The following is a 22,298-nucleotide window of genomic DNA, read 5'->3' as shown; positions in this document are numbered from 1 at the left end:
GAGACGTATCTCTCTGAGTTAAGGAGGGCACCTCAGAGCATCAGGCACATGAACAGAGACCTGAAGGAGAAAAAGCGGAGGATACACATAGAGATCTGGGGGAAGAAGGTTCCAGACAGGAGGAACAGCGGGTGCCAAGACTCTGGGGTGGGAACTAGCATGGAGAAGTAGAGATCAGCTAGGAGGCTGATGTGGCTGGACGGAAGTGAGAGAGAGAGGAGAGGAGGTGCAATCAGAGATATACCAAGGAAAGAAAACATGGGGCGCTGGCACGGTGGCTCACGCTTGTAATCCCAGCACTTTGGGAGGCCAAGGCGGGCGGATCACCCGAGGTCAGGAGTTAGAGACCAGCCTGGCCAACACGGTGGAACATCGTCTCTATTAAAAATACAAAAATTAGTGGGGCATGGTGGTTGGTACATGTAATCCCAGCTACTCGGGAGGCTGAGGCAGGAGAAACGCTTGAGCCTGGGAGGCAGAGGCTGCAGTGAGCCGAGATCGCGCCACTGCAATCCAGCCTGGGCAACAAAGCGAGACTCCGTCTCAAAAAATAAAAAATAAAAAAAAGAAAGAAAGAAAGAAAAAGGAAAAATGGGGAATTTCATTGGAAGGCCATGCCAAAACACAAACAAAAAAGAAACAAATAAAGGAAAAATGGGGAAGGATTCCTCAGGAAGTTAAAGAGTTGACAGTCAATTTCAGGGACCCCGGGATTTGAGTCTAGCTCCTTCGTGGGCAAGGGGACGTGCTGACCAATGCACACCTGTGCCTGCTAGGCTCCTTGTCAGTTACCTGTTGCCAGTTAAGCTGTCTAACAAAGGCCAGGCACAGTGGCTCATGCCTGTAATCCCAGCACTTTGAGAGGCCAGGCAGGTGGATCACTTGAGGCCACAAGTTTGAGACCAACCTGGCCAACATGGGAAAACCTCGTCTCTACTAAAAATACAAAAATTAGTCAGTCGTGGTGGCGGGTGTCTGTAATCCCACCTACTCAGGAGGCCGAGGCAGGAGAATCGCTTGAACCCAGGAAGGAGGCAGAGGTTGCGGTGAGCCAAGATTGCACCACTACATTCCAGCCTGGGCCACAAAGTGAGACTGAGACAAAAAAAAAAAAAAAAAGCTGCCTAACAACGCCCAAATCCAGCAGCTTAGGACAATCAGCATTAATTTTGGCTTCGCAGGCTACAGGGCAGTTTTTCTGCTCCTGGCTGGGCTCACCCACCAACGTCTATGGGTCCAAGAGTCACACTGTATTTATTCAGGCTGGGTCTTTTCATATATTTGGGGCCCGGCTGGCTATAGGCTGGTCTAGGACAACAGGATTCTTCCCTCATCCTCCAGCAGGCTAGCTCGGGCTTGGTCACCTGACAGGGGCAGGGTTTCCAGACATCGACCAGAAAGATGCACCACCTCTTCAGGCCTAGATTGGGAAGTGACTTCACTTCTGCTGCAATCCACTGATTGGCCAAAGGAGATCACGAGACCAACCCAGATTCAAGGGGTGTGGAAATAGGCTCCACCTCCCAGTGGGAGGAGCTACCTAGGCAAAGAGTATAGATGGTGGGCGGTAGAATTGGGTCCGTGAAGCCAACTTGACCAGCCCCGTGATTCCTTTGGGGCTTTTGATAATCATTCCCTGCCCCTCCCTTGGTACCCCAAGGCATTCTATGGTCCTCGACCCTAGCTTTGGCCCCTGTAGAAGTTCTTTTTTTTTTTGAGACGGAGTCTTGCTTTGTCACCCAGGCTGGAGTGCAATGGCGCGATCTCGGCTCACTGCAAGCTCCTCCTGCCGGGTTCACGCCATTCTCCTGCCTCAGTCTCCCGAACACCTGGGACTACAGGCGCCCACCGCCACGCCCGGCTAATTTTTTGTATTTTTAGTAGAGACGGGGTTTCACTGCGTTACCAGGATGGTCTCGATCTCCTGTCCTCGTGATCCGCCCGTCTCGGCCTCCCAAAGTGCTGGATTACAGGCATGAGCCACCGCGCCCGGCCCTTTGTAGAAGTTCTTTCTGCCCAGGTTTGCTCTCTCTCTAAGCTCCCACAGGAGCTGTGGCTTGGGTTGTTCAAGACCCCAAATTCCCGACTGGACTTCCTTTCTTCAGCTCTGCATTGGGGTGTGACCAGGACTGAAGTATTTTGTTGAAATCATTGGCTCTCCTGATAGCAAACAGAGAGTTGGTGTCAGTAAGGCAGAGGAGAGTTTAGTCTGTAGTGTGCTATGGAGTAAGGGAGCAATGGAAATCGGGAGCTTAGTTTGAACACACTCAGTGTCCCCTTGTGCAGTGTCCAACCTGCCCAACCGTACCAGCCCACCCTGATTGAGGGACTAAAGAGTGGAGGAAAGGAAGGGGAAAGGGATTTCACTGACAGCTGGAGCCTTAGCTCTCGGGCCAAATGAAGGACCTTCCCAGAACAGAGTGACCCAGAAGGAAGCTGTGGCCCAACCACCAAGATGGGTAACCCTGACAGGCGCAACCTGCCCTCTTGTCAATCAAGGCTGGACCAGGTGGTGTGGGGAAGGGATGGAGGACTAAGAGAGGGGGCAAAGAGGAGGGTAGGAAGGTCCTGGCCTAAACGACCCAGTTAGTTTCCCCATCACCCCCTACCCCCATCCTGTATCCCAGGGAAGTATAGTGCAGCTGGGTTCTTGGTTGCCATGGCGACTGACAAAAAAAAGACTTGAGGGGAGGAAAACACCCCGGGGCATGAAGAAGCAATTTGCTCTCAGGTCTGGGAGTCAGCACCGTAATCAGAATGTCCTAAGGAGGAAAGAAAACTGAGCGAGCCGGGCTTGGGTAGGTGGCAAACCTTCCCAAGGCCCCCTGCCAGCCATCCTAAGAGAGAGAGGGTAGGGGCGACCCCAGCTCTGTGTGGGAGGCGCCAACTCTAAGCCCCCACCCCCGAGGCTGCCCCTCCCACCCGAAGCGTTTAGCACCCAGGGTCTGGGGGGGGGGGGGGGGGGGGGGGGCCGAGGCGGGGGCGGGGCTTCCCAACGGATTGCTTTTTTTTTTTTTTTTTCTTAATTTCCAGTTCCGCCTTGGGACGAGTCCCTGGCTGGGGGAACCGCATCAGGCCTGACACCCATCCCATTCCGCCTTGGGACGAGGCCCTGGCTGGGGGAACCGCATCAGGCCTGACACCCATCCCATTCCCCCCTAAACCCAGAACGAGATCCAACCTCACTCCCCAGCCCCTTCCCCACCTCGCCGCTCAGGCTGTGATGGAAAGGTCCCTGGGAGTGGGGAGGAGGGCAATTTGAAACCCGGAGGGGATCCTGTAGCCCAGTTCTCCTCGGTTCCCTAAACCTCCAGGAAAGCGGAGAAAGTCACATTGTGGTGGCAGCAGCGGGTTTGTTTTTTTTAATCTGTTAATAAAACGCAAGTGAATCAAATCCGCCCTAAGGGAAGGGGGGGGCGCGGCGAGGCAGAGGCCATGGTGTTTGCAGAAGTTGGAAATTTAATAAGAAGGAAAAATAAAAATAGCCACTGTGCTGGAGAGAGAGAGAGAGAGAAGGTTGGGAGAAGCAGGCAAGTGTGGGACTCCTGGCTGGGTGGAAACGTGCAGAGGGGGCTGGGGAAGGCGAGGGCACCACTAGTCCGGAGGAGCAAGGGAGACACTGCTGGGGATACCAGGAGGGGAGTCTTTGGGGTGTCACCAGAACAGTCCAGTTCCTTGGCAGATTTTTCACCAGCAGTGAGCTGGGCACAGAGGTTGGGGTTTGGTCCTCTAAACACCTGGGTGTAGAGGTCCAGCCTCTGGTTACTTGGTCTTCACAGCGCCCCCCACCTTCTGAGCTACTCAAGAGATGGGGGACAGTAGCAGTACTGCCAAGAACAGTTGTGCAAGTTGCGCACTGCACAAGCATACCAGACAGAGAGGCTAGAGCAGAAGCTAACATCATCTGTTCCCCTCACCACACATTGCATCTGCCCAGAGGAAGAGGTACCTTTTATTTATTTTATTTTATTTTATTTTATTTTATTTTATTTATTTTATTTTTTGAGATGGAGTCTCACTGTTATTGCCTGGGCTGGAGTGCAATGGCATGATCTCAGCTCACTGAAACCTCTGCCTCCCAGGTTCCAGCAATTCTTCTGCCTCAGCCTCCCGAGTAGCTGAGATTACAGGCGCCTGCCACCACACCCAGCTAATTTTTGTATTTTTAATAGAGACGAGGTTTCACCATGTTGGCCAGGCTGGTCTCGAACTCCTGACCTCAGGTGAGCTGCCCACCTCAGCCTCCCAAAGTGTTGGGATTACAGGCATGAGCCACGGCACCCAGCAAGGAAGGGGTACCTTTTAAAGATCTACACAAGGCCGGGCGCCATGACTCATGCCTGTAATCCCAGCACTTTGGGAGGCCAAGACGGAAGGATCGCCCAGGACCTGAAGACCAGCCTAAGCAGCATAGGGAGACCACCATCTCTACAATAAATAAATAATGAGAAAATAAACATCCTGGCCGGGCGTTGTGGCTCACGCCTGTAATCCCACTGCTTTGAGAGGCCTAGGCAGGCAGATTGCTTGAGCTCAGGAGTTCAGGACCAGCTTGGGCAACATGGTGAATGACTGTCTCTATGAAAAATACAAAAATTACCCAGACATGGTGGCGCACAACTGTGGTCCCAGCTACTCAGGGGGCTGAGGTGGGAGGATCGCTGGAGTGGAGGCTGCAGTGAGCTGTGATCACGCCACTGCATACCAGCCTGTGTGACAGAGTGAGATCCAGCCTCAAAAAAAAAGAGAAAAGTCCACACAAAGTTGATAGTGAACCAGCTGCATCTCTGAACACATCCAGTGATACCCCCTCCACCCCCCTCCAGGAAACCCAAGATTGCTGACAGGCCCAGCTAGAGCAGCTTTGAGCTGGCTGCAGCCTGTGGGGTCCTCTGGGAGCAGCTGAATGGAATTTGTTCATGCTTTCACTCAACAAGTATTTACTGGGTGTTTATTTCATGCCAGGTGCCGTGCTGGGCAGTGAATGAATGAACCTTGCCCTGGGGTTAACACTCCAGTGGGATGAACAGACAAACCCCACAAGCACTGCATACGGTATGCAAAATGGGGTGCATGCTATGGAGGGAAATACAGCTGGGAAGGGTGGGGGCGGGCAGGGGCCCTGGGTGCAATTTTTACAAAGTGACCTCACTGAGGAGGTGACATTGCAGCAAACCCAGAAGCAGGCAAGGAGGAGTCATGTGGCTGGCTGAGGGAACAGCATTTTAGGCAGGGGGAACAGCCTGTGCAAAGCACTGAGACCTTGTTTTGTGAATTGAGCACCTTGAAATATGGGTTGCTTGGCCCTAATTAAGGTTCTGAAAGAGCCTTTAATTTTTTTTCCCCTAGACCTGGGTGTGGCAGCTCATGCCTGTAATCCTAACTACTCAAGAGGCTGAGGTGGGAGGATCGCTTAAGTCCAGAAGGTTGAGGCTGCAATGAGCCATGATCATACCACAAGGCACTTCAGCCTGGGTGACAGAGCAAGACTTTGTCTCAAAAACAAAAAACAAAAAAATCCAATTCCGGCCAGGCGCGGTGGCTCATGCCTGTAATCCTAGCACTTTGGGAGGCCGAGGCAGCTGGATCACAAGGTCAGGATTTCGAGACCAGCCTGGCCAAGATGGTGAAACCCCGTCTCTACTAAAAATAAAAAAAAATTAGCTGGGCGTGGTGGCATGTGCCTGTAGTCCCAGCTACTTGGGAGGCTGAGGCAGGAGAATTCCTTGAACCTGGGAGGCGGAGGTTGCAGTGAGCCGAGATCGTGCACTGCACTCTAGCCTGGGTGACAGAGCGAGACTCCATCTCAAAAAAAAAAAAAAAAAAAAAAATCCAATTCCAACCTATACAAGGCAGCAGCTGTGAGGTGACACAAGTATGAACCCCATTAAGTCCCCCCAAAAGCCAAGAATCTTGGATTTCCTTCACAAGTGAATGACCCCCCCAATCTTGAAGGAAAATCATTCTAGCAGCAAATCCTAGACAGGAGTTACTATCAGCCAGATATTGCCATCTGCCTTAACTGGTTTAATCCTGACAGTGAACCCCAATGATGTAGAAAATGTTACCACCATTTTTTTTTTTTTAATACAGAGTCTCGCTCTGTCCCCCAGGCTGGAGTGTGGTAGTACAATCTTGGTTAACTGCAACCTCTGACTCCTGGGTTCAAGTGATTCTCCTGCTTCAGCCTTCCAAGTAGCTGGCATTACAGGGGCACGCCACCACACCTGGCTAATTTTTATATTTTTAGTAGAGATGCGGTTTTGCCATGTTGGCCAGGCTGGTCTCGAAGTCCTGACCTCAGGTGATCTGCCCGCCTCAGCCTCCCAAAGTGCTGGGATTACAGGCGTGAGCCACCGTGGCTGTTATCACCATTTTACAGGTGGAGAAACCAAGACACAGAACAATGCAGTGGCTCCCATGTGTGGATAAGAAGTAGCTTGTAGATTTGAACCCAGGACACCTTTCTGTGCATTGAGCCAGGCCGATCTGCACCCAGGCACCTGCCCGGGTGGATGCAGGGCCTGTGAGATTCTTCCAAGGCCTCCCATTTTGATGGGGTCCCCAGGCCTCCAGGCCTGCACTGGAGCTGGTCTGCTTCCAGGTGGAGCCAACGGAGGGTCCTGGTGCGGGGGAGTCGGCGTTGGCGGGTGATTGATGGTTTAATATCTCGCGCTGCGACCTGGGCCCCTCCTCTCCCACGCCTCTGTGGGTGGCCCCCAGTGAGAGGCGGAGATGGGATAATTGGGTTACCAAAAAGAGAATGAAAATTCCAGAGAGAGAAAGAGACAGAGAAAGAGGTGCAGACTAGGGAGTGCGCTGGGAGCTGATTTGGCAGGGCTGGGCTTGGATGGGAGGGAGGAGGCCGACTCTCAAACCCGGAATCCCTCTGGGGGCCTGGGGACTCATAAGTCCCAGCCGTCTTCAACTCCCATCTGACTTCCTGTCTTGAGAACAGAGACAGCAGATGTGACAAGTGAGAGGTCACAGGCAGGGGCAAGGCCTCAGAGGGGAGGGAAGCATGTGGCCTCCACCTGGGACAACTGCTGGCAGGTGAGGCCAAGGGGAGGTAGGGACTAGTGGAGTTGGGGTGGAGGGAAGGGGAGACTCCAAGTTCCCAGCTCAGAGGCTTCTGGTCATCCTTGACTGGAGTCCTCTCTCTTTTTTTTTTAGATGGAGTCTTACTCTGTCGCCCAGGCTAGAGTGCAATGGCATAGTCTTGGCTCACTGCAACCTCCGCCTCCCGGGTTCGAGCAAGTCTGCTGTCTCAGCCTCCCGAGTAGCTGGGACTACAGGCGTGCAGCACCACGCCTGGCTATTTTTTGTATTTTTGGTACAGACGGGGTTTCACTGTGTTGGCCAGGCTGGTCTCGAACTCCTGACCTCAAGTGATTCTCCCACCTTGGCCTCCCAAAGTGCTGGGATTACAGGCGTGAGCCACCGCGCCCCGCTGGAGTCCTCTCTTTTTTTCTCTTTCCATCCACGTTCAAACCTCGGACTTCATTTCTTCCCCACCTCCCCGGCCCTCACCTGGTCCAGCCCAGCATCCCTCACCTGGACTGTGCAGTTCCCTCTACCCTTGCTCAGGTCTCCAGCCTGGCCCTGAAGCCTGTTCCCTCCGCAGCCTCCAGAGGGCTCGAGCGAACACCTGATCAGGCCACGCCCCCTCCTCCCGCTCAGAACCCGGAAGGCTCCCAACTTGTGTTAATTTCCCATGGTTGCCGTCACAAACTAGCGTTTTTTTAACGACGCAAATTATCCTACAGCTCTAGAGGTCAGAGATGTGGTTCGGGTCTCACCTGCCTAAGACCAAGATGTCAGCAGGCTGCAGTCCTTTCTTGGAGGTTTTAGGGGATGATCTATTTCTTGCTCATTTAGGGGTGCAAGATTCAGTTCCTCGGGGTTGTAGAACTGAGGCCCCTGTTTTCTTGCTGGTTGTCTGTTCCCCGTTTCTAGAAGTTGCCTGCATTCCTTGGCTCGTGGGCCCTCCCTCCATTTTCAAAGCCAGCAATGACGAGTCAAGTCCTCATATGACAGCCTTCAACTCCCCTCTGCCGCCGCCTTGCACTTTAAGGACTTGTGTGATTAGATGATCCAAGGTCATTTCCCTGTCTGAAGGTCCTTAATTACCTAATCAGCAAAGTCCCTTTTGTTGCATGAGGTAGCAATTCACTACCCTTGCTTCTCAGGGCCTGGCTGTGTCCAAAGGACTCTTTCTCCTTTAGACACTTTTAAGTGTCTCACCTGTCCTCTGCCTCTCCCTGGGCACCTGCTCCCTGCTCAGCCTGCCTCTCCCGCAATTCAAGCCAGTCATATGCTTGACACTCCTCCAGGAAGCCTCCCTGAAGTACCCATGTTTATCAACCCGCTGGAGCAGTTACCAGCCCCTTTCTCCTATCCTCCCCAGGCCACGAGATCTTGAAAGTTTAGGATGAGGAAGTAGATATCTTGGGAAGGAGGGCATTATTCTCCTTACCAACTGCCTCACTCAGAGCAAAACTCCAGTCCTCACGGAGGCCAGAAAACCCAGCTTTCTCCAAGCAGATGGGCCTCCTTACTGTTCTCCAAACTCACCAAAGACATCCTGCCTCAGGGCCTTTGCACAGGCTGTTCCCTCTGCCTGAGTCATCCTCCCCCAGATATCCACGTGGCTCCTCCCTCACCTCCTCCAGGTCTCCCTTCACTTGTGCCCCTCCCCAGGGAAGCCTTCTCTGATGCACACACACCCAATTTACAACATCCACAGACTCTTATTGCTGCTTTTTTTTTTTTTTTTTGAGACAGGGTCTCGCTGTGTTGCTCAGGCTGGAGTGCAGTGGTGTGCTGTCAGCTCACTGCAACCTCCACCTCCGAGTTCAAGTGATTCTCCTGCCTCAGTCTACTCAGTAGCTGGGATTACAGGCATGCTCCATGACACCTGGCTAATTTTTGTATTTTTAGTAGAGATGGGGTTTTGCCATGCTGACCAGGCTGGTTTTGAACTCCTAGCCTCAAGTGATCCGCCCGCCTTGGCCTACCAAAGTGCTGGGATTACAGGCCTGAGGCTGCTGTATTTTCTCCATTGCACTGGCTACTTTTGGCTACACCACAGAATATTCACTCTTTGTTCATCTTGTCATTGCCCAGGTCTCCCACTGGAAAGTCAGCTCCAAAAGGGAAGTTCCTCCACACTGTTCCTTTCTGGCTCTGTATGCCACCCCCTTCCCTGGCCCTTGGCATACAGCAGGTGCTCAATAAGTGTTAGGGCTGGGCGCAGTGGCTCACGCCTGTAACTACCAGCACTTTGAGAGGCCAAGCGGACAGATTTGAGCCCAGGAGTTCAAGACCAGCCTGGCCAACATGGCAAAACCCCGTCTTTACTAAAAATACAAAAATTATCCAGGTGTGGTGATGCATGCCTGTAATCCCAACTACTCGAGAGGCTGAGAAATGAGAATTGCTTAAACCTGGGAGGCAGAGGCTGCAGTGAGCAGTGATCACGCCACTGCACTCCAGCATGGGCGACAGAGCGAGACTGTGTTTCAAAAAATAATAATAAGTGTTTGTTGAATGAATGGATGGCAGGCAGGCGGGGCCCCAGCCCAGAGGAGGATGGAGACCCAGTGGAAGGTGGGAGCGGCAGGTGGAGAGGGATTGGTGTGGAGATGGTAGAGAAAAAGACCTTCTAGAACAATCCTGGGGGTCAGGTGGTCCCTGTGATGAAATGAACCAGCATTGTGTGAATTCAGTCAAGGGCTGATCTCTCATGATCTCTATAACGTGCTTTTCACAGGGAAACTTGTCCCCCCGCCCCACAATCCCCTTGATAAAATCTTAGCTTTATGACTTTGTTCTCTGTTCATCTCAGATAACAGATGTTCCTGGAGTTGCCTTAGTCACAGGGCAGCTTGGCTTCAATTCAAAACAAGGAATGTCCAGACCCAAGCTGGGGCCTTGATTTAGACTTCAATCCTATTTCCTTCTGCCTCTCCTCCATCCCCACCAGCATCATGTTCTGGGGCTCTGGGTAGTGCAGGGGCCCCTTCCTTCTTGCTTTCCTCTCCTTTCCTTTCACGGCCAGGTCTGCAGCTCCAGGAGGGAATATAGTGTGTCAAATGGTGGCCCCCCAAAAGGATGTGTCCACATTCTGGCCCCTGCAACCTGTGAACGTGATGTTATTATATTACTTTTTTTTTTTTTTTGAGATGAAGTCTTGCTCTTGTCTCCCAACTGGAGTGCAATGGCATGATCAAGGCTCGCTACAACCTCCGCCTCCCAGGTTCAAGTGATTCTCCTGCCTCAGCCTCCTGAGTAGCTGGGATTACAGGCGCCTGCCACCATGTCCACCTAATTTTTGTGTTTTTAGGAGAGACGGGCTTTCCCCATGTTGGCCAGGCTGGTCTCAAACTCCTGATCTCAGATGATCCGCCTGCCTCGGCCTCCCAAAGTGCTGGGATTACAGGCATGAGCCACCATGCCTGGCCAACTTATTTTTTTTTTTAAAGACATGGTCTTGCTCTGTCACTCAGGGTGGCTAGAGAGCAATGGCATGATTTCGGCTCACTGCAGCCTCGACCTCCCAGGCTCAAGTGATCTTCCCACCTCAGCCTTCCAAGTAGCTGGGACCACAGGCATGCAACACCATGCCTGGCTAATTTTTGTATTTTTTGCAGAGAGAGATTCTTGCTATGTTTCCCGGGCTGGTCTCAAAGTCCTGGCCTCGAGAGAGCCTCCCACCTCGGACTCCCAAAGTGCTGGGATTACAGGCGTGAGCCACTGCGCCTGGCCTGAATGTGATCTTAGGTGGATAAACTGTAACGGTCATAGGCCCATTGTTTGAGGCACTGGGCAAGTCAACATGCTGAGATACCAGTTTGCAGCAGAGAAGGAGGTTTAATCATAGGGCCACAGATCGAGGAGATGGGAGCAAATCTAAAATCCATCTCCTGGGTGGGTGTGGTGGCTCACACCTGTAATCCCAGCACTTTAGGAGGCTGAGGTGGGCAGATCACTTGAGGCCAGGAGTTTGAGACCAGCCTGGCCAACATGGCAAAACCCTGTCTCTACTAAAAATACAAAAATTAGCCGGGCGTGGTGGTGCAGGCCTGTAGTCCCGGCTACTTGGGAGGCTGAGGTGGGAGAATCAGTTGAACCTGGGAGATGAAGGTTGTAGTGAGCCAAGATCGCACCTCTGCACTCCAGCCTGGGTGACAGAGTGAGACTCTCTCAGAAAACAAACAAACAAAAATTAATAAATAAAAATGAAATAAAATAAAAAAATTCATCTCCCCGAGGAATTTGGGGCTGGGGTTTTTAAGGGGTATGGAGTGGACCCAAGTGTGGAGATCCTTTGATTGGTCAAAGAGTGCAAGGTGAAGTCTTGGGACAGAGGATTGGGCGGGCGTTGAGGGACAAGGGGTGGGTGAAGAAGCTGTATTCTCATGCTGATCCCATTCCTATATGGGGGGTCTTCTTCTGACTGGTTGCTGGAATTCAAGATCTGCAAAAACATCTGAAGCGATCCTTAAGCAAAAGCCATATGATCCTGACTGGGCGCAGTGGCTCACGCCTGTAATACCAGCACTTGGAGGCCAAGGCGGGTGGATCACTTGAGGTCAGGAGTTCAAGATCAGCCTGGCCAACATGGTAAAACCCCTTCTTTACTAAAAATGCAAAAATTAGCCAGGCGTGGTGGTGCACGCCTGTAATCCCGGCTACTCTGGAGGCTGAGGCAGGAGAATCGCTGGAACCCAGAAGGCAGCGGTTACAGTGAGCTGAGATCACATCAATGCACTCCAGCCTGGGTGACAGAGCAAGACTCCATCTCAAAAAAAAAAAAAAAAAAAAAAAAAAAAAAAGCCATATGCTCCTAATGTCAGAGATCCTGTCTGTAGAAACAATGGGATGTATTTGTGTTTTGTTTTGTTTTGCGACAGAGTTTCGCTCTTGATGCCCAGGCTGGAGTGCAATGGCGCGATCTCGGCTCACTGCAACCTCTGCCTCCTGGGATCAAGCAATTCTCCTGCCTCAGCCTCCCCAGTAGCTGGGTTTACAGGCATGCACCACCATGCCTGGCTAATTTTTGTATCTTTGGTAGAGATGGGGTTTCTCCATGTTGGTCAGGCTGGTCTCGAACTCCCAACCTCAGGTGATCCACCCGCCTTGGCCTCCCAAAGTGCTGGGATTACAGGCATGAGCCACTGCGCCTGGTGAAACAATCGGGTGTAAAAGTGCTACCTGACTTTTAGCAGCAAGGAAGGGGCCCCTAGTGCAGCCTGATTCATGGTTCATTGTAACTGTATTTCTGTCTGGAATCTAGCATGCAATCCTTGTCAACTCTGTAGGAGGGATTTTGAAAGGGTCATTGCAGATATTAGAATTCTCAAGATGAGATCATCCTGGAAAACATGGTAGTCCTAAATCCACAGACGACTCTCCTTAGGAGAGACACATAGAGGAGACACAGTAGAGAAGGACCCGTGAAGACGGAAGCAGAGGTTGGAAGGCTGTGGTTGCCACCGAGGAACGCCTGGAGCCCTCACAAGCTGGAAGGGGCCAGGAGGGATTCTTCCCTAGATCCTCTCTGGGGAGCGTGGCCCTGCAGATGCTTTGATTTCAGACTTCTGGCCTGTAGAACTGTGAGAAAATAGGTTTCTGTTGTTTTAAGTGACTCAGTTTGTGGTACTGTTATAGCGGCCACAGGAAGGAAACAAATCCAGGGGTCAGATGGTTCTCATTACACTGGGTCTGCTGTCAGCCAACCTTGCCTCTCAGGGCCTAGTGGTGTTCAGAATGAAATCTTTCACTTTCATTTTTTTTTTTTTTTTTTTTTTTTGAGACAAGGTCTCACTCTGTCACCCAGGCTGGAATGATGTAGTGGGGCAATCTCGGCTCACTGCAACTTCTGCCTCCCAAGTTCCAGCGATTCTCCTGTCTCAGGCCAAGTCAGGTGGATCACTTGAGGTCAGGAGTTCAAGACCAGCCTCACCAGGGAAACCTCGTCTCTACTAAAAAAAAAAAAAAAATACAAAAATTAGCCGGGCGTGGTGGTGTCCACCTGTAGTCCCAGCTACTCGGAGGCTGAGGTGGGAGAATCACTTGAACCCAGGATGTAGAGGTTGCAGTGAGCTGAGATTGTGCCACTGCACTCCAGCCTGGGCAACAGAGTGAGACCCTGTCTAAAAAAGAAAAAAAAAAAAAAGGCTGGGTGCAGTGGCTCACGCCTGTAATCCCAGCACTTTGGGAGGCCAAGGTGGGTGGATCACGAGGTCAGGAGTTCGAGACCAGCCTGACCAACATAGTGAAACCCCGTCTCTACTAAAAATACAAAAATTAGGCTGGGTGCGGTGGCTCTCACTTGTAATCCCAGCACTTTGGGAGGCCAAGGCAGGTGGATCACGAGGTCAGGAGATTGAGACCATCCTGGCTAACATGGTAAAACCCCGTCTCTACTAAAAATACAAAAAAAAAAAAAAAAATTGCTGGGCATGGTGGTGAGCGCCTGTAGTCCCAGCTACTCCAGAGGCTGAGGCAGGAGAATGGTGTGAACCCGGGAGACAGAGCTTGCAGTGAGCCGAGCTCGCGCCATTGCACTCCAGCCTGGGTGACAGAGTGAGACTCCATCTCAAAAAAATTTATCTTCCGAGTAATGTGCAAAGGAAATCAGTATTCGGAAGAGCTATCTGCACTCCCAAGTTCTTTGCAGCACTATTCACAATAACAAGATATGGAAGCAACCTAAGTGTCCATCAGTGAATGAATGGATAAAGAAAATGTGGTGCATATACACAATGGAGTACTGTTCAGCCTGATAAAAGAAGGAAATCTTGTCATTTGCAACAACGTGCATGAATCTGGAGGACATTATGCGAAGTGAACTAAGCCTGGCGCAGAAAGAAAAATAGTTCATGATCTCACTTGCATGCAGAATATAAAAAAAAAAAAGGCACATTCACAGAAGTAGAGAGTAGAACAGTGCTTACTAGAGTCTGGGGTCGCAGAAAACATGTGGCCCAAAGGATACAAAGTTTCCATTAGGAAGAGTAAGTGCTGGTGATCTGTTGCACAGCAAGGTGGCTATAGCTAATCATAATGTATATTTTTTTTTCTTTTTTTTTTTTTGAGAGAGTCTCTTTCTGTTGCCCAGGCTGGAGTGCAGTGGCACAATCTCAGCTCAAGGCAACCTCCACCTCCCAGGTTCAAGCAATTCTCTGCCTCAGCCTCCTGAGGAGCTGGGACAACAGGCGCCCGCCACCACGCCTGGCTAATTTTTATATTTTTAGTAGAGACGGGGTTTCACCATCTTGGCCAGGCTGGTCTTGAACTTGTGACCTCATGATCCACCTGCCTCGGCCTCCCAAAGTGCTGGGATTACAGGCGTGAGTGACTGCGCCCCGCCCCATAATGTATTTTCAAACTTGTGAAATGAGTGGATTTTAAATGGTCTCACTATAGGGTCTGGTGCGGTAGCTCACATGTGTAATCCCAGCACTTTGGGAGGCTGCGATGGGAGGATCACTTCAGCCCAGGTGTTCAAAACCAGCCTGGGGAATATTTTACAGACCCTGTCTCTAAAAAAACAAACTGTTCTTGCTACAAAGAAATAAGTATGTGAGGTGATGGATATGTTCATTAGCGTGACCTGCTTTATAATATATACAGTATTGAAACATCATATCATATTCCATAAACATATGCAATTACTTGTCAATTAAAAATAAAAATTAGGGATCAGATGTCATAGCTCACACCTGTAATCCCAGCACTTTGGGAGGCCAAGGCGGGTGGATCACTTGAGGTCAGGAGTTTGTGACCAGCCTGACTAACATGGTGAAATCCCAACTCTACTAAAAATATGAAATTAGCCGGGCGTGGTGGCACGCACCTGTAATCCCAGCTACTTGAGGGCCTGAAGCAGGAGAATCGCTTGAATCCAGGAGGGGGAAGTTGCAGTGAGCCAAGATTGTGCCATTGCACTCCAGCCTGGGCAACAGAGCAAGACTCTGTCAAAAAAAAAAGAAAGAGGCTGGGCACGGCGGCTCACGCCTGTAATCCCAGCATTTTAGGAGGCCAAGGTGGGCAGATCACAAGGTCAGGAGTTTGAGACCAGCCTGGCCAACATGGTGACACCTCATCTCTACTAACAACACAAAAATTAGCCGGGTGTGGTGCTGCGCACCTGTAGTCCCAGCTACTCAGGAGGCTGAGGCAGGAGAATGGCGTGAACCTGGGAGGCAGAGGTTGCAGTGAGCCAAGATTACCTAGTGATAGAGCAAGACTGTCTCAAAAAAAAAAAAAAAGAGAGAGAGAAAAGGAAGGAAGGAGGGAGGGAGGGAAGGAGAAAGAAAGAGGAAGGAAGGAAGGAAGGAAGGAAGGAAGGAAGGAAGGAAGGAGGGGCTGGGCGCAGTGGCTCACGCCTGTAATCCCAGCACTTTGGGAGGCCGAGGCGAGCAGATCATGAGGTCAGGAGATCGAGACCATCCTGGCTAACACGGTGAAACCCCGTCTCTACTAAAAATGCAAAAAATTAGCTGGGCGCGGTGGCAGGCGCCTGTAGTGCCAGCTACTCGGGAGGCTGAGGCAGGAGAATGGAGTGAACCTGGGAGGCGGAGGTTGCAGTGAGCCAAGCTTGCAGTGAGCCGAGATTGCACCACTGCACTCCAGCCTGGGCAACAGAGCGAGACTCCGTCTCAAAAAAAAAAAAAAGAAAGAAAGGAAAGAAAGAGAAGAAAGAAAGAGAGAAAAAGGTAGGGAGGGAGGGAGAGAGAAAGAGAAAGAAAGAAAGAAAGAAAAGAAAGAAAGAAAAAAAGAAAAGGAAAGAAAAGAGAAAAGAAAAGATCTTCACTGTGGTCTGGCTTCCGTTGCTAGTCGTTGTGTCTGCCTGGTTGAAATGTCCATCTTAGCATTCTGTTACTCTATCGGCATTCAGCTCTGGTGTGACATTATTGCATAAATGTTCCTGGCCAACAGAGAAGGGGAAAATTTGTAGAAGGGAAGAAAGAATGGATGAGGGAGCATGGGTGGAAAACTTAAGGGTGGTCTGAGCTATACCCAGGAAGCCTGGGATTGGGAAAACCCAACTCTCAGCGCCCTTGGGGCTGAGAGCAACATAAGGTTTAGCAGCCTTAGTAATTTCTTTAAAATCTAAATTGGGGCCGGGTACAGTGGCTCGCGCCTGTAATCCCAGCACTTTAAGAGACGGGGGTGGGCGGATCACCTGAGATCAGGAGTTCGAGACCAGCCCGGCCAATGTGGCGAAACTCCATCTCTACTAAAAACACAAAAATCAGCTGGGCATGGTGGCAGGCACCTGTAATCCCAGCTACTTGAGAGGCTGAGGCACGGATAATTGCTTGAACCCAGGAGGTAGAGCCTGCAGTGAGCTGAGATGGCGCCACTATATTCCAGCCCGGGCAACAGAGCAAGACTCCATCTTAAAAAAAAATCTAATTTGGACCAGGCATGTTGGCTCACACCTGCAATCCCAGCACTTTGGGAGGCCAAGGAGACCAGCCTGGACAACACAGCAAGACCCCACCTTTACAAAAAACTTTAGAATTTGCCAGGCAGTCACAAGTCCCACCCAGGTTTAGGAGGTGGGAACACAGGTCCTGTGATATGGTTTGCATTTGTATCCCCCCCCACCCAAATCTTATGTTGAATTGTAATCCCTGGTGTTGGAGGAAGGGCCAGGTGGGAGGTGATTGGATCATGGTGTCAGAGTCCTCCCTTGCTGCTCTTGTGATAGTGAGTGAGTTCTCACAAGATCTGGTTGTTTAAAAGTGTATAGTACCTCCCTCCTCTTTCTCTTGCTCCTTCTCCAGCCATGTTTCCCCTTGGCCTTCCACCATGATTGTAAGTTTTCTGAGGCCTCCCCAGCTATGTTTCCTGTACAGCCCACAGAACCATGAGCCAATTAAGCCTCTTTTCTTTATAAATTACCCAGTTTCGGGCATTTCTTCATAACAGTGTGAGAAGGAACTAATACACCCCGCCTCTCATGAGAGGAGCACCAGCACTTTGTAAGAAGAGCCTATGCAATATGATCAATACCAGGGCTGACAATCTTTGCAAATCACAACCTGTCATTCCTTTCTCACTTCCCAGCTTCACTGTTGCTATTTCCTGGGATCTGCTCCCAGGTCAACAACTTACCCCTGCAAATCTTTGTCTCAGGGTCTCTGCCTTTGGGACGACCCAAACTAAGATATCCCACAAAATCAATAGTGTGTTTATATAGCTGGTATAGGTGTATGTAAACATTTAGAAAAAGGTCTGTAAGGATACACTCCAAACAGACAGCAGTAGCTTCTGTAAGGAGGGAACTGGGATGGGGGTTGAGAGGGTTCATGTATTAGGCCGTTGTGTATATGGGTAAATTTGCTGTAAAGAAATATCAAAGAATGGGTACATTTTATTTTATTTATTTTACTTTATTTCACTTTATTTTATTTTATTTGAGATGGAGTCTCACTCTGTTACCTAGGCTAGAGTGCAGTGGCACGATCTTGGCTCACTGCAAACTCCTCCTCCCGGGTTCAAGCGATTCTCCTGCCTCAGCCTCCCAAGTAGCTGTGATTACAAGTGTGTGCCACCACACCGGGCTAATTTTTGTATTTTTAGTAAAGATGGGGTTTCACCATGTCGGCCAGGCTGGTCTCAAACTCCTAACCTCAAGTGATCTGCCTGCCTCGGCCTCCCAAAGTGCTGGGATTACAGACGTGAGCCATCACACCTGGCTAGAATGGGTAATTTATAAAGAAAAGAGGCTTAATTGATTCACAGTTCTGCGGGCTGTACAAGCACAGCGCTGGCATCTGCTTGGCTTCTGGGAAGATCTCAGGGAGCTTTAACTCATGGCAGAAGGTGAAGCAGGAGCTTCACATGGCAAAAGCAGGAGCAGGAGAGACAGTGGGGTGGAGGGGAGGTGCCACACACTTAAACAACCAGCTCTCCAGGCCAGGCGCAGTGGCTCATGCCTGTAATCCCAACACTTTGGGAGGCCAAGGCAGGTGGATCATTTGAGGTCAGGAGTTCGAGACCACCTTGACCAACACAGTGAAACCCCATCTTTACTAAAAATACAAAAAAATTAGCTGGCCGCAGTGGCGCAGGCCTCTAGTCCTGGCTACTCAGGAGGCTGAGGCAGGAGAATCGCTTGAATCCAGGAGGTGGAGGTTGCAGTGAGCTGAGATTGCACCACTGCACTCCAGCCTGGGTGACAGAGTGAGAATCCATCTCAAAAAACAAACAAACGAAACAACTAATTCTCCAAAGAACTCACTCACAATTGTGTGGACAGCACCAAAGAGATGGCGCTAAGCCATTCATGAGGGATCCGCCCCCATGATCCAATCCCCTCCCACCAAGCCCCACCTCCAATATTGGGAATTACAGTTCAACATGAGATTTGGCAGGGAAACAGATCCAAACTACATCAGTTCATCTATAATATATGATTTTTTTTTTTTTTTTTTGCCCCGAGGGAGGAAGAATTTTCTGAATCCCTGTGGTTAGTAAAAGAGAGAGGCGGCCGGGTGCGGTGGCTCACGTCTGTAATCCCAGCATTTTGGGAGGCTGAGGCGGGCGGATCACGAGATCAGGAGATCGAGACCATCCTGGCTAACATAGTAAAACCCCGTCTATACTAAAAATACAAAAAAATTAGCCGAGCGTGGTGGTGCATGCCTCTAGTCCCAGCTACTAGGGAGGCTGAGGCAGGAGAATGGCGTGAACCCAGGAGGCGGAGCTTGCAGTGAGCCGAGATCGTGCCACTGCACTCCAGCCTGGGCGACAGAGCGAGACTTCGTCTTAAAAAAAAAAAGAGAGAGAGAGAGCCATGATCAGGAAGCCGTCATGATGACTCGTGGAGACACTGGCCCTGAAGTAGCTGCAACCCTCTTAATACACAGGAAGAAAGGGCTGGGATGCAGGAGGAAAGGGCTGGGAGGCAAGCACAGGCAGCCCCTCTGTGAACCCTCAGGTAGGAGCCACCAGCCATTTTACTGCTGAGTTTAGCATTTGGGGTTGTTCAAGAGTTCAGGGCTTCTGGGAGACTAGAGAATGCCTTCATCTCCAGGGCACTAAAACCTCAGTTACCTAGTCTGTGAAATGGGTATGATCATAGCAATCCCACAAAACTGCTGGTAGGGTTACATGTAATTATTTCTCCTTTTTTTCTTTTTTTAAGAGATGGGTTCTCCCTATGTATGTTGCCCAGGCTGGACTTGAACTCCTAGGCTCAAGTGATCCTCCCACCTTGGCCTTCCAATGTGCTGGGATCACAGTAAATTTTTTCTTGTAGAAACAGCGTCTCCCTGCTGGGCACGGTGGTTCACACCTGTAATTCCGGCACTTTGGGAGGCTGAGGCGGGTGGATCACCTGAGGTCAGGAGTTTGAGACCAGCCTGGCTGACATGGTGAAACCCCATCTCTACTAAAAATACAAAAAATTGGCCAGGCGCAGTGGCTCAAGCGTGTAATCCCAGCACTTTGGGAGGCTGAGGTGGGTGGATCACGAGGTCAGGAGATGGAGACCATCCTGGCTAACACGGTGAAACCCCATCTCTACTAAAAATACAAAAAATTAGCCAGGCGTGGTGGCGGGCGCCTGTAGTCCCAGCTACTGGGGAGGCTGAGGCAGGAGAATGGTGTGAACCCGGGAGGCAGAGCTTGCAGTGAGCCGAGATCGTGCCACTGCACTCCAACCTGGGCAACAGAGCGAGACTCCGTCTCAAAAAAAACAAAAAACAAAACAAAACAAAAAATTAGCTGGGTGTGGTGGTGGGCACCTGTAATCTCAGCTACTCAGGAGGAGGAAAATCGCTTGAATCCGGAAAACAGAGGTTGCAGTGAGCCGAGATCACACCATTGCACTCCAGCCTGGGTAACAAGAGCAAAACTCTGTCTCAAAATAATAATAATAATAAAATAACAATGGATTGGTTGAGAGATCACCGTATGCCAGAAGTTGCTTTAAGCATTTTGCATGTATTAATCCATTTTACACCTCACAATATCGCTACCAAGTAGAAACGATTATCTCGATTTTGTAAAAGGTGAAACAGGAAAAAACCACTAGAGCAGAGCTGGCAGACCCTCAACCTTCTTTTCCTTCTGACTCCAAATGACAGACAGCATTCTTTCCATCTCTCACCTCCTCATGCCTCCTGTGGAAAAAATGAATGAACAGATGAGAAAAGTTGGAGCTGGAGAAAGACCGTGTTCCTCGTGTTCTGTGAGACCTGGGAAGGCTGCTAAAACCCAGGGAGCAGGAGTTCTCCTCCCTCCATCCTTATCCACAGTCTGGGTCCCATCCAGACCCTCCTCTCCAAACCGGGGGTTCGCGACAAAGCAGGTCAGGGAGGCATTTCATTCCAGAGCAGAAGAAGGGGGTTCCTCCCCCATCCCACTCCCGTTTCATTTTTAAGGGGAAAAGCAGCTCCCCATACGGTGAGGCAATGAGGCGGACCAGCAGGTTCCCGGGGATCTCCGCAGCCCCGCTGCCATAACAACCGAACTCACTCGCAGCCTCTGATAGGGGAGTCAGCTGGGACCACAGCTTGGGCAGGAAAGGGATGAGGGAGTAGGAAAGAAACTTCAAGATCAACCACTGGCCCTCACACCGAGCTGCGCACACCCCAAGGCCAAGGGAGTCTGGAAACCCTTGTCGTCCTTGGGAAATGGGGGAGGGCACTGGTACCCCTGGGACCTCCCTCCTGAATGTGGGCAGCTTTAAACATTTTTTTTCCAACTTTGGAAGACAGTTGTACAACCTCGAAGGAGAGGAGGTGTCAGGATTCACAAAGCGTATGGATCACACATGGCTCTAGGGGACATTCTCTTTGCTCTGTTTTATTTTTATTGTATATTTTATTCTTTTATTTTGAGATAGGGTCTTGCTCTATTGCCCAGGCTGGAGTCCAGTGGCATGATCACACCTTACTGCAGCCTCAAATTACTGGACTGAGGTGATCCTCCTGCCTCAGCCATGTGAGTAGCTGGGACTACAGACATGCACCACCACACCTGGCTAGTTTTTAAAATATATATGTTTTTGTAGAGATAGGGTCCTGCTACATTGCCCAGGCTGGTCTCAAACTCCTGGCTTCAAGTGATCCTCCTGCTTTGGCCTCCCAAATTGTTTGGATTATAGGCATGAGCCACTGCATCCAGCATCATTTCTTTTCATTATTATTATGATTATTATTTTGAGATGGAGTCTCGCTCTGTCACCCAGGCTGTAGTGGAGTGGTGTGACCTCACCTCACTGCAACCTCCACCTCCCAGGTTCAAGTGATTCTCCTGCCTCAGACTCCTGAGGAGCTGCGATTACAGGTACCCTCCACAATGCCTGGCTAATTTTTTTTTTCTTTTTGAGACGGAGTCTTCCTCTGTCTCCCAGGCTGGAGTGCAATGGCGCGATCTCAGCTCACTGGAACCTCTGCTTCCCAGGTTCAAGCAATTCTTCTGCCTCAGCTTCCTGAGTAGCTGGGACTACAGGCAGGTGCCCACCACACCTGACTAATTTTTGTATTTTTAGTAGAGACGGGGTTTCACCATATTGGCTGGTCTCAAACTCCTGACCTTATAATCCGCCCACCTCGGCCTCCAAAGTGCTGGGATTACAGGCGTAAGCCACCGTCCCTGGCCTAACCTGGCTAATTTTTATATTTTTAGTAGAGACGGGGCTTCACCATGTTGGCAAGGCAAGTCTCGAACTCATGACCTCAAGTGATCTGCTCATCTTGGCCTCCCAAAGTGCTAGGATTACAGGCGTGAGCCACTGCACCCAGCCTAATCTTTTTTTTTTTTTTTTTTAATGAAGACAGGGTTTCACTACATTACCCAGGCTGGTCTTGAGCTCCTGGCCTCAAGCGATCCTCCCATCTCAGCCTCCTGAGTAGCTTGGATTACAGGCACAAGCCATCATGACTGGCTTCCTCTTTTTTTTTTTAATGAATATGGTGAAGTGCACAAATCATAAATTTCAGCGTGGTGAATTTCTACACATGTATACCTGTGTATCCACCATGCAGACAAGAACATATTTGTCCCTCCAGGAAATTCCCAAATGCTCTTTCTTAGTCAATATCCTCCAATTTGACATTTTCATCATAGATTAGTTTTGCCTACCCCTGAACTTTGTGTAAGTGGAAATACATGGTTTGGCATCTTGCTTTTATGCAACATTGTATCTGTGAGAATCTATTGTCATGTCTGTTTTCCTGTTCTTTTTCTTTGTTGTATAATATTCCATTGTGAAGATGTATCACAATGTATTTATCTTACTGCTGATAGATATTTGAGTTGTTTGCAGT

At 50.2% G+C, this 22,298-nt stretch overlaps 1 protein-coding gene and 1 long non-coding RNA gene across 9 annotated transcripts in view; one reads left to right on the top strand and one right to left on the bottom strand.

Moving 5' to 3' along the window:
* Window positions 1-3,021: 3,021 nt before the first annotated feature.
* The window catches only part of LOC115934680 (uncharacterized), a 41,264-nt gene continuing 21,987 nt past the window's right edge, over window positions 3,022-22,298 (top strand). For all 3 annotated transcript variants that reach the window (XR_010133626.1, XR_010133625.1, XR_010133624.1), the window contains exons 1-2: window positions 3,022-3,945; window positions 4,966-5,055. This is a non-coding gene — a long non-coding RNA (uncharacterized lncRNA). The remainder of the gene's footprint in view (window positions 3,946-4,965; window positions 5,056-22,298) is intronic.
* Window positions 19,949-22,298, bottom strand: part of LOC109026815 (leucine-rich repeat-containing protein 37A-like) — a 32,923-nt gene continuing 30,573 nt past the window's right edge. For all 6 annotated transcript variants that reach the window (XM_063705847.1, XM_063705852.1, XM_063705846.1 and 3 more), the window contains one exon: window positions 19,949-20,147. In XM_063705847.1, the coding sequence (XP_063561917.1) occupies window positions 20,078-20,147 (70 nt within the window). In that variant the 3' untranslated portion in view covers window positions 19,949-20,077. The remainder of the gene's footprint in view (window positions 20,148-22,298) is intronic.

The sequence above is a fragment of the Gorilla gorilla genome, chromosome 4, assembly GCF_029281585.2.
Source record: "Gorilla gorilla gorilla isolate KB3781 chromosome 4, NHGRI_mGorGor1-v2.1_pri, whole genome shotgun sequence".
Lineage (NCBI taxonomy): Eukaryota > Metazoa > Chordata > Mammalia > Primates > Hominidae > Gorilla > Gorilla gorilla.
The sequence above is the reverse complement of the archived record's forward strand: the minus strand, read 5'-3'. Positions and strand labels throughout refer to the sequence as shown.